The following is a 16,444-nucleotide window of genomic DNA, read 5'->3' as shown; positions in this document are numbered from 1 at the left end:
AAGTGGTACATGAAAGACAGGCGAAGAGGTAGGAGGAAACTGACTTGATAGACTAATTTCAGCAACATTATAAATGAAATGAAGACAGAAATAGGCATGAAGAAGAGGTAAGAGAAATTATGAAGGAGAGGAAAAGCAACAAATGTTGATAGAATATCATAGCTGTTTACCAAAGTGATTAAGCTTATATGCAGAAGAGCCAGACTGCCTAAATTCGAATTCAAGACCGACTGCTTCCTACCTATGTGACTTTGGACAAGATACTTCATCTCCCTGTTTCAGTTTCCTCATTTTAAAAATGGAAATAATAATAGTATCTACCTCACAGGGCCACTGTGAGAATTGATTGTGTTAACACATTGAAAGCACCTAGGACAGTTCCTGGCACAGGATCATCACTCGATAAATGTTGCCTGTTATTTTTATTATATGCCAAAAACAGAGAAAAGCCAAACCATACTACCAGCTGGTTCCAAAATGGCTATAATGAAAGTCAAGAATTATAAGAGTTATGCTAACACTAAAAGAGAAAATAGGAAGGGCCAAATAAGTAAACCCTGGAAATCTATGATGCTGAATTTTGATACCAGGACTGAAAAAAAAAAGTTGCAAAATCTTTGCCAGTAACAGTGCAGCTGTTGAACAGTGCAGGTATATGGCTCTGCCTGGGTGAGGTAGCCACATGATGTTTTCTAAAAATGTCTTAATACCATTCATGATCCAAGCATCCTTGATCTCTGGCCTAATGGACATGAAAACAGCAAATACATGCGAGTAAATGCAGTTGACTGGGCCCTGTGCTTTTTCTTAAAAATTGACTTTACGGTTTACAGTTCACCAGGGCATTTAAGAAGCTAGATATTTCTGGTAAAGGAAAAAAATACCGCCTGGGGCGCCTGGCTGGCTCAGTTGGTAGAATATATGACTCTTGATCTCAGGGTCATAAGTTCAAGCCCCATGTTGGGTGTAGAGCTTACTTTTTAAAAAATTTCCTGACCACAATGCTGCAGACACATTTCTCAAGAGTTTTCAGAAGTATGTTTGTGAACCTGGTCTATCCTCTGAATACATTTGTGTTGCTGATGTGAAAGAGAAATGCCCTGCACAATGAGGAAATGATTTTATTCAGCTATTGCAATAGGGAGAACATTTATTAATGAGAAATATCTCAAAGAAAAGTAAGGGAGCCTGGGGTTTTACAGAGACAGGTAAACAAGGGAGTCCCTTGCAAGTCTTATGGGAGTCATTGGGAAATTTTAGAATAGTCCTATTTTAGAATAATATGCTGGGGTGGGATGGTGTCTTGCAATTCACCTTTTCCTGGAAAACAAAAGGGGCCAAGGTTCTTAAACATCACTGCTTTCTGAGAAGCACAAGGCTCAGATAAACTTCAACAATGTCACTGTTCAAGGCGAGTATTGTCACCAAGCAACTCAGAGGCAATGGTAACCCTCCTGAGTATGATGAAGTAGGGTCTAAGAAATAGTCTCTTGAGCACTCTTAGTGCTGCTCCTTTAAAACCAGTTGAACCATCTGTTGAGAGGTACTTGCAAAAGTCAGTTGTTATAGGGTTTGGAGTTCAGACATCTTAAAAGAGGGAAAACTAAAATGGAAAAAAAAGATATAAAAGCTTCTATTACACAAAAGAGGCAGCCAAGAATTAAACCCTAAAGCTAACCAGTCAAGTGAATTCTAAGACATGAATAGAGGAAAATCCATTTTGCAGCACCACTCATGGAGCAAAGATGTCAGTGTTCTTGGTGACACTGTCCAGAGTCTAGGTTACCTCTCACAGAAGGACATGCGTGACCTGAGCATTTCCTCAGACAGCCTTCATGTTCTAGGTGGCAGCTTGTTCAAGGAGAATTCCAGTCATACATGGTCTGATGTGGTGACCAGTTCTTCCAGATTTATATCAACTGATTGGACTTTAGCTTGCAGGACTGCTTCAGATCCCAGAGAAGAGACAAAGCTATAAGGCAACACAAGGACTTGGGCCATCAAGTTTTGGTTCTTGGTGACTCCAGTCAGGTGGGAGGAAGAAAAATTGGAAAAGTTCATTTGGAGGATATTAGCCAGATATTGAAGAACACTGGAGGAATAGAAAATTTGGTTAAGGATAAACAATTCGGGCAGGGTGACAAGGTCCAGTCCAATTTCCAAGTAGATACCAAAACTGATTCTTCCACATGGGGAAGGAAGTCAATTATGTCTCTACCAGAGAAGACAAAGTTTGCATACTCATCAGGAACCTGCAGTTTATGAAGCGATGATAGCTCAGAGGTAATAGTTTCTGATAACCTGGAATGGTGTGCTATAGGTGAGTTTTCCTTTGAAACACAAAATTTCTCTAAACAGTCACATCCCTTTTTATCAGAGATAATCTCAAAGATTATTCTTGAACTCAAAATAAGGCTGTTCCCACAAGCAACAAAATAAAAAGATAAATTGAAGTTCATCAATTTTGATGAACTTTGGTTCATCATAAGGGTCTGGTATCCAGAATATATAAAGAACTCATTCAGCTCAACAACAAAAAGATAGCCCAATTTAAAAATGAGCAAAGGGGGCACCTGAGTGGCTCAGTGGGTTAAGCCTCTGCCTTCAGCTCAGGTCAATATCTCAGGATCCTGGGATCGAGCCCCACATCAGACTCTCTGCTTAGCAGGGAGCCTGCTTCCCCCTCTCTCTGCCTGCTTCTCTGCCTACTTGTTAACTCTCTCTCTGTCAAATAAATAAATAAATAAAATATTAAAAAAATAAAAAAATAAAAATGAGCAAAGGACTTGTATAGACATTTCTCCAAAGAAGATATACAAATGGTAACAAGCATACAAAGTGATGTTTGACATCAGTAGTCACCAGGGAAATGCAAATCAAATTAACAATGAGACACCTCTTCACACCCACTGGGATGGCTAGAATTGAAAAAACAAAACAGAAAATAACAAGTGTTGGTGAGAATGTAGAGGAATTGGAACCCTCGTATGCTGCCGGTAGGAATGTAAAATGGTGAAGCTGCCATAGAAAATAGCTTGGCTGTCCTCAAAAGTTAAACATAGAATTACCATATGTCCTAGCAATTTCACTCCTCAGTATATATTTTTAAAAAATTGAAAACAGGTACTCAAACATTTGTACACACATGTTCACAGCATCACAATTCAGAAGAGCCAAGAAGTAGAAAAAACCCCAAAGTCCATCAGCAGCTGAATGTATAAACAAAATGTGGTTTATACATACAATGGAATATTACTCAGCCATAAAAAGGAATGAAACACTGACACATGCTATAACATGGACAAACCCCAAAAACATGCTAATAGAAAGAAGCCAGACACAAAAGGTCATATAGGGTATGATGTCGCTTACAGGAAATGTCCAGAATAGGTAAATCTGTAGGGACAAAATACAGATTGCTGGTTGTCAGGGGCTAGTGGGAGGGAGAAATAGGGAATGACTGCTTAATTAGTGCAAGATTTTCTTTTGAGGTGTGAAAATGTTTTGGAACTAAATAAAGGTGGAAGTTGCACAATATTATGAATGTACTAAATGCCACTGAGTTATACACTTTAAAATGGTGATTTTAATATTATGTACATTTCACCTCAATAACAAATACTTAAAAATAAAAAATCGGCCTCATCAGATTTAGCCTGATTATTTACCAAGGTGCAGCAAGAATGGCAAATTACCATTTAGACCTTCTTAAGCTTGTTTTGCTGGAAGTTTTCATAAGAAATCTCACTTGGAAATTTTAAAAGCCTGTTAAAGCTAGGAACCCAAGCTAAGGAGATTTTATCTGCAGTGTTTATAAATTTGGGGCAGTTCCTCTCTTCTTGTGGTCTCCAACACATCCTAAGCTTCCAGGGCTTGCCAGGAAGTAACCTTCCTTACTTTGCTTCTAAGACTGGGAACTCTGTAAGCCAGGTACCAGGTACCAGGCTAGTCTTCCCAAGAGGGCTTTGTATGCATTGCTCAATAAAGCCAAATTTAGTTCCTTAAAACTGTCTGATCATCTCTGATTCAGTGAGCATCATTGACAAGTAGGACATTCCAGGCATGGCCTTGGTTATATAACCAATGTTTCCAATCATGTGTTGATAACAGGTAGGACAGATCATTCTTATTGAGCCTATGCAGATAATTATATTGCTCTGGAAATAAGAATGCTCGACAAGAGTTTCTGAATCCTGGAGGGCTCAGGCAGGGGCAGTGAGGTATCATTTATAAGTGTGTTATTTCTGTTTGCAAAAGCATGGTTTGCTAAATTATGAGTTATAGATAGTGCAAGAAAGAAAAGAAATGAGTCCCTTATGCATCCAGAAAACAGAACATTAAAACATCAGCAATATTCTTTGTGTTAATCGAAATATAGTTAACCTGTGATGTTACATTACTTTCAGATGTCCAGCTTAGTGATTCCACAACTCCATAGGTGACGCTTTGCTTGCCACAAGCCTAGCTGCCCTCTGTCAGCGAACAACATAACATCATCGACTGCATCACCTATGCTGTGCCTTTTATTCCCATGACTTATTCATTCTACAACTGGAAACCTGTACCTCCCACTCCACCCATTTTGCCCATCCCCGCACCCCTCCCCTCTGGCAACCATCAGTTTGTTCTCTGTATTTATGGGTCTGTCTGCTTTAAAATATCAGCAGTATTCTAAACAAAATCCATAATCATCCCTCATCAGTTTCATTCAGGTCTGTGTAATTAGTTTTTGTTCCACTCGACCTTGCATCAGCGGTCTCACTAACCCGTCTACTTGTCAACTAGAGTTCTTGAAATTCTGACTCATTTCGTTGATATGGTCTCAAAGTTGTTTCAACTATACCATAAAAAGCCTGTACTTGATACTTGGCAAAATCATTTTCCATGGGGCTCTGAGATAACCTTTCTTTGTTGAGAATGAAGCACTCTAGCTTGTACCTGATTGCAAGTGCTCTCAGGGACATCGGATGAAAATACACAAAATCATCTGTAAGTAGCAAAAGATGTACAAAAGCTTTGGTTAACTTGCTACTGATCATTTTTAAAAATGAAAGATCTGATGAGACTTCATTACAAGAACAATAATGCAACTGACAAAGACAAGTAGTTGTTTCTGTGGGATGCAAAACAACATAAAAGTCAATCCCAAAAAGGTTTTAGACAGAATGTGCATAAACATTAACCCCATTTTCAAAGAAAACTTATAAAAAAAAAACTTATCTAACTTATAAAAATGGGTGAACATCATCCCTATAGAGACAACAAAAACCCTTAAATGTAGCTTATAATAATCCTGATACATCATGAATATACTGAGCATACAGTTAGAATATCCTCCAAATATAGCAAAAATATCAAGTTAGATTCAGTTAAGCAGAATAGGTCTTAAACATCTATGTATTAATAAAATTCCATAGGCAAGTGCTGAGAACCCCCCAATTGAAGCTAATGGCCTAGCAGATGTGAGATTCACAATAAAGAAGAAAAGTTGAAACCAAGTTAACATTTAAAAAATTTAAAAATTACAACTGAAAACACTACACTGTAGTCATCTAAAATCTGACAAAGCAGCATAAGGACTCTGACAAATAGAAACAAATCATTGCTAGTGAGGACATTGATGGATCTTTAGGAACTTCCTATACAACATACAATTTCTGAAATATTTATATTAATAACAATTTGCCTAATACCAGTATAACCCAGGGAAAGCTGAGCGTCTCTTCTGATTTGGCAACTCTTCCCGTGCATCTCATCAATAGTAACGTATCAAATAAACACAATTATTTCTAGCACGGCTCTGTTTATAGGGTGAAAGAACAAATCCTTTGTGATTTTCCAGCGCCTTCTGGGATTCGATTAAGATAAGATGATGGATTACTGAAAAATGGTATTTGGTTCTCTACTTAACCCAAACCATGATAAAAGATTTTTAACATAAACGTAGGAGGAAATATGACCATGAAGAACCACATCTTGGGGCGCCTGGGTGGTTCAGTCAGTTAAGCAACCAACTCTTGGTTTTGGCTCAGGTCATGTTCTCAGAGTCATGAGATGGAGCCCGCAGTGGGCTCCATTGTTAAGCACAGTCCCTTTCCCTTTGCTCTCTGCCCCCACTGGCCTGCTCTCAGGCTCTCATTCTCCAGCTCTCTCAAATAAATAAATAAATAAATAAATAAATAAATAAATAAATATTTTTTTAAAAAGAAAGGAAGAAAGAAAAAGAACCTTATCTCTTTCCTAAGTAAGAAGACTGCTTTCTTAAGTAATCAAGGCCATAAGAAAGTCAGCATAACCCATGTAAGTTTATTCTAGTAAGACACAAAATCTTTTTTATTGAGGAACATTACTTAAAGAGTGAAACAAAACCTTTACAGTCTGTTATTGCAAGCTGTAAGCCGCTGCCTTTGGCTCAGGTCATGATCTCAGGGTCCTGGGATCGAGTCCCGCATCGGGATCTCTGCTCAGCGGGGAGCCTGCTTCCCCCTCTCTCTCTGCCTGCCTCTCTGCCTACTTGTGATCTCTGTCTGTCAAATAAATAAATAAAATATTTAAAAAAAGAGAGAAGACCAGTAATGTAAAAAAAATTACATTTTAGCAAAGAGAAAACCAAATTCTAGTTTTGCAAAAGTATATAATATTTGATAGTGAAATTCTTTTTGGAAATCTGATAAATAAGCTCATCAAACCTTAGCTAACTTTGATCTCAACAAATAAAATTCCCTTTCTGTCAGTCTTCTACCATTTTCTGTATGCATACATATCCTTTATAGTACAACTTATATAAGTGACCAAAAAGAACATGTTCATTAACAGACCCAAATACATAGTTTCTCTGTAGCATGTAAAAATAAAGAAGCAAAATCACATAAACCCAAAATTATGCTTAGTAATTAATGCATTCTCTTAGAAATGATCTAGATATCTAATGAATATCCATTAATTAACTCATTTAATATCAGCCCAAACTTTTCAGTTACCTAAAGATCTTGTAAATTATCTTCAAGCTGACATACTACAAAACATAATTGCTGTTGCAATAAAGTTCCTTAGAATAATGACTCAATTAGGCTGAACAAATTTACATTTGTCATAGTCTCAAACACTAAGTAGAAGTAATGTTAGCTCATTTAATTAGTAAACCTGTATAAATTCAGGAGGAATATACTCAGATAGAATAGAAATCTACATGTATATTATACTTAATCCTGATAAATTAGCAAAGACATAACTGATTTTAGTAAATCAAATTTATTAAATCAGCCTTGTCTGCCAAAGATTTACCTAAATTATGCCACCTTGAATTCTTAAAACATTTGAGTTTGTTTCTATAGTAATATTCTTTTGGCACATTCAAAGTGTTCAAAGTTTAATTTCCTTATTTTCTGGGAACTTTAGGAATATTCTATTTATCTAAGCACTTATTTCTATAATCTAGTGAGAATAGAGCTCCTTTAAGAACATATTAGGAAAATAGTACATACAAAGGCCTTTCTGAATTATAGACATCATCATTATTAATATTATCTAAGCTATTGTCATAGAGAGAATGATCAGTAACAAATAACATCTCAGAGGAAGGGTAGGGGGCCAGGAGGTTTTTAGAGACATTGGTATTCTTCTTTAGATACCATATTATTTCTACTTGCCTTGTTTGTTTTTTGGTTTTGTTTTTCTGTGCTTACGACTTGTTTCCCTGACTTAACCGTGGGCTCTGAGGGGGAAAGGTATGTGCTATATTAATTTGCATTTCTCCTCTTCCCCCCTCCCTCCTCTTTATTTATTTATTTTTTATTGAAGTATAATTGACATACAGTGTTCTGTTGGATTCGGGTATGTATGATAGTGTTTCAACGTTTTTATACACTACGAAACAATCCCCACAATAAGTTACAATCTGTCACCATACAAAGTTATTACAATATTATTGACTGCATTCCCTATGCTGTACGCTCCTCTTTTGTCCCATCTCACCTATCCAAAAGTTATTGATGTTTCTCTTTTTTGATATGCTAAGACAGTAGACTTATAAAATGTAAGCTTTTCATGATTGGAAAGCAGCATCCAGGAACTTTCAAAGTCACATATTTAACTCTTACTTACAGAGAATTTATGGGTGGCTGAATCTTTTTCTTATATTGGTTTCTTCCTGGTTGCATATCTAAGGCCAAGCTATTTTTTGCTAGGTGATCACTGAGTTCACTTTCATGAGAAAAATCAATGTTTAGTGATATTTTCTACCAACTTCGTGCTTGCCAATGTACATGTCTCATTGATTCAGCCTGTGAACCAGGGTATTGTTCAGAATATGAAATGTTATTATGGAAGAGATTTCATGAAGAAGTTTATGCATTCTGTAGGTACTATGAAGGTCTTACAATCTCATAGTACTGAAAATGCTATTTTAAATGATGCTCATGCTTAGAATTCTATTTCAAGTCAAATATCAGGGAGAACTTGGGGGGAAGATGGGCTGGGTATTTAAAATGTCTGTGGAAACTGAAGAAATTGAAGCATTTAGTATGAGGCCCTAAAAATAAACTGTAATACACTTTTGATGATAAAGAATGCTCTTTTACATTTACTCAGTAAGACCTAATGGCAACTTAATAAAAAAGAGTAGGCTAATAAGAGTAGGTCACTCTTTAATAAAAGAGTAGGTTAATGTTGACAAGAGGTTAAAATGACATGGTATCACCAATAGTGGAAAAGCTAAAGGACACCAGTGAAGTCTCTGAAGACAATTCTAGTGAAGGAAACAGTAGCTTTAGAGGAGGCTGTAATAATCACATTTACCGAAAGGCAACCACATGCTGCCCAAGAGGTTATGCTTTTGTACATTCTACACTCAGCTTTTATGAGCAACAAGTGCAAAAACTTACTCAAACAAGAAAGAAACAACTTCTAGGTTATGTCATAGATTCAGTACAGAGACTCCAATCTCCATCATCTTCTACATCTGGCTGAACAAGATGATCTTCAAAGCCCTTTCTAGATTCTAGCTTTCTTAAAGTCCTGTAAGTGATAATCAGCATTCATCATGATGATCCTAGGGTACCACAGGTTTTTACAATCATTCCTGATTAGAGAAAAGTGCTATTTTGTCTAATATAGTTATAATATTCTGATTCTTTGAAAATCTGAGATCCTAAATTGGAAAATGTTACCAATCAACTTGAATGTGTAATTTACCCAAACACTCCATCTTCTGATCATTCTGAGCCATTTTACTCTGTAATCTGTGTAGGTAGATTTTTGTTTTTCTTAAAAGAAGGGGGAATTGTAAGGGAATAGATCTCAAGGGTTAGATCCTTGGCTGTAAAGACTCCCTTGGATTGCTTTTGGCTCTTGGCTGTAGCAACTTGTTTTCTTACAGAGATGAAGCATCTGGTTTTTGTTATCTCAATGATGCTGTCCTGGGAATATTAAGATTGCGACGGAAATTTGACCGTATTCTCTATGTGGATTTGGATCTGCACCATGGAGATGGTAAGCCCTTCACTTTCAAAGGTGCTTTGCTGCTAGGACAGAAGGTTTTTATCAGTAAGCTGCTTCTAGGCGACTGGTAAAAGGAGAAATGCCTATTGCAATTGAAATTTTTCTAATTGAGAATCCTAATGTAGGTAGAAGAAAGATTCTTCTAACTAATGTAATTCCTCCTATGCTGACCAAGATGCTTTAGAATACCAGGTTCCTGTGATTTCCCCTCCCTTCTCCTCCACCAGCAAAGTTCTCCAGTAGAGAACGTTAAGAAGTGGAAATCTTGTCCAGTGTATACTCAGTGCTCAGTAACCTCCCTCAGGCCCCTTGCATAGATTCTAAGTGAAATTGGCAGTTACAGCTGACAGTCTCATTCCTTCTCTTAAGATTGAATGAGTGTATGATAGACTAACACTGTGAATTTTTCACCAACAGGAATATCAACTCATGCAGTGAACAGAATCTGTGCCACTTTCTTTGTAATGTCAAAATATTTAGTGCTGCACAAACTCAGGGCATCTCCTGTAACTTTTAATAGCAGCAGAATCTTGACTTGCCTCAGACCATTAATGCCCCCTTAGAAGATTCCACCAGAAGGATGTAACCCAAGCCCTCCTGTGTACTTTCCATCTAGAATGTAGAGCTTCAGGGACAGTTACCCACTTGCTATTTCTTTAATAAATCCTGTGTGTGACCCATGTTTCCATTGACCTAGGAACACTTATCTGGTAAAATTAATTAAGGATATTCCCTCCTCTCCCCCACACCAGTGATTGCTGCTTCCCTGTTTCCAGGGATTTTTGGAGACAAACTAACATAATCAAGGCATAAGTGAGGAAAAGAATAGTATATGACAGAGGATAGGATCAGCTCTCCTGCCAAAACAGAAAAAGAAGGAAGAAATTGTGGGGGAGACCTCCCCAAGGAGTTCATCTAGATGGATGCTACCATGGAATGGTGACAGAAAATTAAAGGTAACAGAGAAAAGAGTTGAATCAACCAACATACCACTATGAGAACCATGCCCACTGAATATCTGAATACTCAGCCAACACCAAACACAGCCTTGCTCAAAAACCTTCAGAGGCTCCTTATTGCCTATAACAAGGGTAACATTTGGCCCATGGCTTGTTTTCGTATGGCCAGCAATTTAAGAATTTTATTTTATTTTTTTACATTCTTACAAGGTCGTAAAGGAAAAAAAAATAGCAACCAAGACCATGCAGCCTTGGCAAAGCCTAAAATGTTTGCCATGTAGCCCCTTGGTTGGCCAACCCTTGGCCTGTAGCACTGGTTCTCAAACTCGCATATGTAGCGTGGTGACACCAGGAAGCTTGATTTAAAATGCAGATTCCTGGTCCACATCCACCAGATACTCAGATTCAGTAGGTCTGGTTACGAAACGCAAGAAGCTACATTTTAGCCACAGTCCAGCTGGTCCACAGGCCACACTTTAAAAAGCAATGCTCCTCGAGGTAAAGTCCACACTTTTTGCCCTGTCTTTTGAGGCCTGCCTGAAAGAGACCTTGCCTCTTCTCCCCAGTCTTCTCGCTCACTACCTGCTGTCCAGGCTGCTCCACTCAGTGCTCCTGCCCCCATCCCTGACTTTGCATTATTCTTTCCTAACTTAGTTTTGCTTTTTCCTCCAAGTTCTCTCCAAGAGCTCAAGTTCCAACAGTAGCACAATTGCCCTAACCACTCCAGCCTGAAAGTTCTCTCCCCTCCACAAGTCCTGTATTGTTTATATCGCTGATTTGCTATTTAATTATATATTGTCTTGTATTGTTAGTTAAATCTTTAATGTGTCTGTCTTCTCCTCCCATAGAAACTTTCAGTTCCTCCAGAGCAGAGATCAAGTTGTTTACTTCTTTCTGTCCTGCACAATGGCTTGAACAAACAGAACTATGCATATAGCAGTGGTTCAGTAAAATATTTGTTGAATGAATGAATGAGTATGAAATTCAAACTATTAGTATCAGAGCTCAAGAATAGAATCAACTCTATTGAACCACGTAAGAATGAAATGACTGTCACCTGAAACCGTTCTTTCCATTTGCAATGTTATTTCTACACCATTTAGAGTTTCCTGTTTTAGCCAACTTTTATGGTGTGTTTCATTTCAGTTTATTTCCCCTCTTCAGCACCTCCCTTCCAGTGACCTCTGCCCTGCCTCCAAACTCTTACACATTTGGTTTATTTTAAATCTCCCATGATTCCATAACCAGCATCCTGTGGTGGCTTCACCAGCACTCTTAGCCTGTCCTCACTCTCTTTCACCTTCTTTTGTTTACCTAACCACTGTTCTCTTTCACACCAAGCCCCATCACCCTCCACCTATCTGTCTATGTCCCTTTTTTAAAGTATGATTTGCTAACAATACCTAATGGCATTTCCCATGAGAGGAGATACAAAGAACTACTAAACATACGAAAAGGTCCTCAACACACTAACACTCAGAGAAACGCAAACTAAACAAGATCCTATTTTCTGCCTGAGTTTAATAATAATAGCACCCATTGCTAGTCAGGGTGTGAGAAAATGGGAACCCTCCTCATACACCACCGATAGAAGGATAAATTGGTACCACCTTTCTGGATGAAGAAATAATCAGGATTTTTATGAATTGTCCTTGTTTATACTTCAGTTAAAATGCAATTTTAATATGTTTAATATGTTTTGTTTTGTTTTATTTTGTTTACTTAATGCCTTGTGCCTGGAGCCTTTAACTGGTTTTAACTGCCTCCCTAGGGCAAAACATAAGGCTTGGGAAATTCAAACATACCTGTGATACACAAATACAGTTACTATTTTTCTAAGGTCTCTTTTGGCCTCTAATGAAGACTGAAAGCATTAAGTAAAGACAGCGACAGTTTCTTTATTTGAAGTATAAAAGAGGATAGTACATGAATTTGCTAATAATCCTTCCATTTTACAAATGGACTCTCTGAATATAGTATGACCATATGGGAATCGGAAGAAAGATATGGAGGTGGGCAGTGCATTTATATGAAATTAAGTAGTGGCTCATAACAGTTACTTCCTTCTCCCAGGCCTCTATTCATTTTCTGCCTCTGTTTAAATGGAAAGGAGACTCCTTTCTAGAAAAGCACCCTGCCCAGCCTTCCTTCTTCAAGCTTTAAAATTATAAAGGTGCTATTAAGGGAGGAGCCAGGACCATTAGCCTTCCATGTTTTGGCAAGAAAGATGTACTCCAAGCTGCTTAGACTTTGGGTGAACTGCATTTATATCCAAATCTGTATCACAGAGAAGCACTTTATCATTAGGTTTTCACTACATGATGCCTACTGTTTGTATTGGTCATATTTTTCAAAGGATTGCCACGTTGTACTTCTTTGGGGGGAAAAAAGTCCCAAGAATTTAACTAGAACCACTGAAACAAAACAAAACATGAAGCTTCCAAGATGGTGCCAGTTCCCTCTATTCAGCTCTGTTGATAATGCTTCGATTCTGAGCTCAAGCCTTCCACACCTTTTAGAAGAGGTTGTCTAAGGGAGCCTGGACATCCTGTTGCTTGGAAAGGGCAAGTCCAATTACAACTTGCCATGCATTTGAAAAGGAACCCCAAAACTTCCCTTGGGGCCAGAGTTCTACCTCATCCTGTAACAGCAGAGATCAAAGACTGAAGGGTCTTGTTCCTTTACTCCTCAGCTTGTTAGCTTTATTATTGCTACCCTCTCTCTTACTTTCCACAGCTGCTTCCTAGCATTTCAGTTGTCGCAAACCGGGAGTTGCATATATAAAGTGATTCTTCTGCTGTTTTTTTTTTCCCCCTCTGATAGGTGTAGAAGATGCCTTCAGTTTCACCTCCAAAGTCATGACAGTGTCCCTGCACAAATTCTCCCCGGGATTTTTCCCAGGCAAGTAATCTGTGTGTTCAGTATTACATTTGAAGAAGAAATGCTACAGCTCTTCTCTGCATCCTTACGTTTTGTATTTGGAGAGTTCCGCGCCGGTGGTACTTTATTGATGTTACTCTGTGCAGAATTTTAACACAGGTCCTTTCGGGTGACAGTGATAGGAATGTAATACTGTTTCTTTTTCCAGACGCCTTTTAGGGACTGTCAACAGACAGCTCACTTACACTTGCTGCCCTGTCAGATACCCTGTGTAACTCCTAACATCCTGATAAGTGCAATGATATACTAATATTAGATCAATCCAAGACATATGGAAAACCAAGCAAAGGAGTGCATCTTTTTCTGTTATTTAATTTGGTCTATCCGAGTGGAAACTAAGGTTTTTCCATTTTCTTATGGTTTTCCTCTTTCCCCAACATTGTTTACAACAACTTCTCTGAATTATTTGTCTTAATTTCATTCCCTTAGAAATCGTCACGAATCCAGGACCATTCTTCTACTTGACCTTTTACTGCCCTGGACTCCTGTCAGAGAATCCTTTGAGTTTTCTAATGCTTGTGCCCTTAAAACCGCTCCTGATGCTCCTCTCTTTCACAGGAACAGGTGACGTGTCTGATGTTGGCCTAGGGAAGGGACGGTACTACAGTGTAAACGTGCCCATTCAGGACGGCATACAGGATGAGAAGTATTACCACATCTGTGAAAGGTACAGTAGTAACACTGAGCCAGTAAGAAGTGCATCACATTTCTTTAGGATGAAAGGGCCCCCAATCTCACAGCATTCTTGTCTTCAAGGAAGAGTTTGGGGGGAAAAAAAACACCCCAGTACACCTATGTAGCTTTTGTACACTGCTCATTATACTTCATCGATCAGGTTGCCATCCCTTGTTTAGGAAAGCTGAGCGTTTGGAACAGAGCCACACTCTTGGTTTGCTCTGACTTGCTGCCCCATCTGACTAAGGTCATCCCAAGAGCAGAGCTTCCAAGCTGGCCTGGGTTATCCCTTGTCTGCTACTTTCTTGGCTAAAACCTGCATGTATGTCATTTCATTAGCCTGGCAGTGTTCCTTTCTGCTTCCCATTATGGAGATCTGCTTCCATCCACTGGTGTGAATATTAGAAAGTTCTTTGTTACGAGTTCTTGAGTTCTATCCTTTGTGTTACAGTTGGGGTCAGAAATCTGTCCTTTTTACACTGTGGTTAAGGATCAAATTATTCTTGAGTTCTATCCTTTGTGTTACAGTTGAGGTCAGAAATCTGTTCTTTTTACACTGTGGTTAAGGATCAAATTACAGCCACTTGTAGGCAGACAGTTTGGTGTAGAACATTGGGGCTGAAAAGCCCTACAGAACAGGGAAGAGGGAGGGGGTAAACTCATATTCATAAAAATTGCGATTAGCTGGTACAAATTCACTGCTGACATTGGCAGGAGAGAAAGTAGGTCTGACTAGAAGTCAGCAAGTCAACATTACTTAAGGTAAGTAATGGGGATGGAGGTGCTTTTGATTCCTACCCCACTCAGCTCAGATTTCTCCCACTCTCTGGTGGAAACAGGGGCTTCCCAAAGGAGCCTGCACTGGCCATCATCACCAGCAGTTGTAAAAACAAAGCAGAAGTATTAAAAAATAAAAACTGTATGCTTCAAAGGTGCCTCTTAGCTCAAGAGATTTGGCAAGCCAAGTCATCAAGCGGCAGCTCTAGCCTCTTCATGATTTTGATCATGTCCCCTGGCTACCTCTATATTGTCTGACTGAAAAGGCCTTTATTTTTGGAGCCTGCCATTGATGGTTTTAATTGCCTTTCTTTGTTCCCCTCAGGCTCTGTTCTGTCCTTCTTGAGATGTGCAGATCAGAGCTGCTCATGTAACTTCACCAATGAAGATATCCTGTGGTGCTGTGTAAAAGGAGAATTATTTTGTTTTTCTTTTAATCCCCTTCTTGCCAGTGTTCAACACTTTGCTGTCCTTTTTTCACCATAGCAAGAAACTCAGTTTTTCTCTTCAGTGCTGTGTCCATAGATTTCCTAGAGCTTGCTAGTTCCTGGGCCTTAAATGAAAAGTCAGCACCCATCATCCTGCAGGGAGAGTTTGTGGTATCTGGCCTTCCCTAAATAGATTACCTTACACGTGCCCCTATTGAAGCCCATCTGCCAATCATAATACCTCTTGAGATCTACCTTTAGCCCCCAATCAGTCTGGCATTTCACTACCTAGAAGAGCTAAGTATTGTCTGCCGACCTGGGGAGTGCCCAATCCCAGGGAAATCTCCTACTCACCCTCCTTCCATGAGCATAATGTCTGTTGCTCCCTTATATTTTCTCTTTCTCTAAACCAGTTCCTACCACAGGACAAAAAAAAATGTTTAATCCCATAGTAATTCCTGTTTTAATATAGCCTCAGTATCAGACTTAATTAGAAGCATTTAAAAAATGAATTTAGGGGGGCACCTGGGTGGCTCAGTCATTAAGCGTCTGCCTTCAGCTCAGGTCATGATCCCAGGGTCCTGGAATCAAGCCCCACATTGGGGGTACCTGTTCCGCGGAGAGCCTGCACTTCCCTTTCCCATTACCCCTGCTTGTGTTCCCTCTCTCACTGTGTCTGTCCCTGTGAAATAAATAAATAAATAAAATTTTTTAAGTGAGTTTAGGGGCACCTGGGTGGCTCAGATGGTTGAGCCTCTGCCTTCAGCTCAGGACAGATCCCAGGGGCCTGAGATAGAGCCCCACGTTGGGTTCCCTGCTCCTTGGGGAGCCTGCTTCTCCCTCTCCCTCTGCCATTCCCTCTACTTGTGTTCTCGGGCTGTCTCTATCTCTCCTGTCTCTATCTCTGTCAAATGAATACATAAAATCTTTAAAAAATAAATAATAAATAAAAAAATAAGAAGTGAATTTAGCCCCAAAGAAAAGATCCATGGAAGATCCCATATGAGTTCCCTTTATAGAAACCATCTTGCTGTCCCCACCATAGTGTACAGGAGGCCAGCACTGACTAAACATTCTTCCAGCTTGCTTCCTAAAGTACCAGACACTCATCACCTTATGGTTCCCAGGGCCACTTTTGCCTCATGGAGGCACACCACCAATCTACAC

The 16,444-nt window shown here is 39.0% G+C and overlaps 1 protein-coding gene across 7 annotated transcripts in view; it reads left to right on the top strand.

Moving 5' to 3' along the window:
- The window catches only part of HDAC8 (histone deacetylase 8), a 221,803-nt gene that overhangs the window by 53,838 nt on the left and 151,521 nt on the right, over positions 1 to 16,444 (top strand). For all 7 annotated transcript variants that reach the window (XM_045995577.1, XM_045995581.1, XM_045995574.1 and 4 more), the window contains 3 exons: positions 9,377 to 9,489; positions 13,281 to 13,358; positions 13,956 to 14,064. In XM_045995577.1, the coding sequence (XP_045851533.1) occupies positions 9,377 to 9,489; positions 13,281 to 13,358; positions 13,956 to 14,064 (300 nt within the window). The remainder of the gene's footprint in view (positions 1 to 9,376; positions 9,490 to 13,280; positions 13,359 to 13,955; positions 14,065 to 16,444) is intronic.

The sequence above is a fragment of the Meles meles genome, chromosome X (genome assembly GCF_922984935.1).
Source record: "Meles meles chromosome X, mMelMel3.1 paternal haplotype, whole genome shotgun sequence".
Classification (NCBI taxonomy): Eukaryota; Metazoa; Chordata; class Mammalia; order Carnivora; family Mustelidae; genus Meles; species Meles meles.
This window is presented reverse-complemented; position numbering and strand designations above follow the sequence as displayed.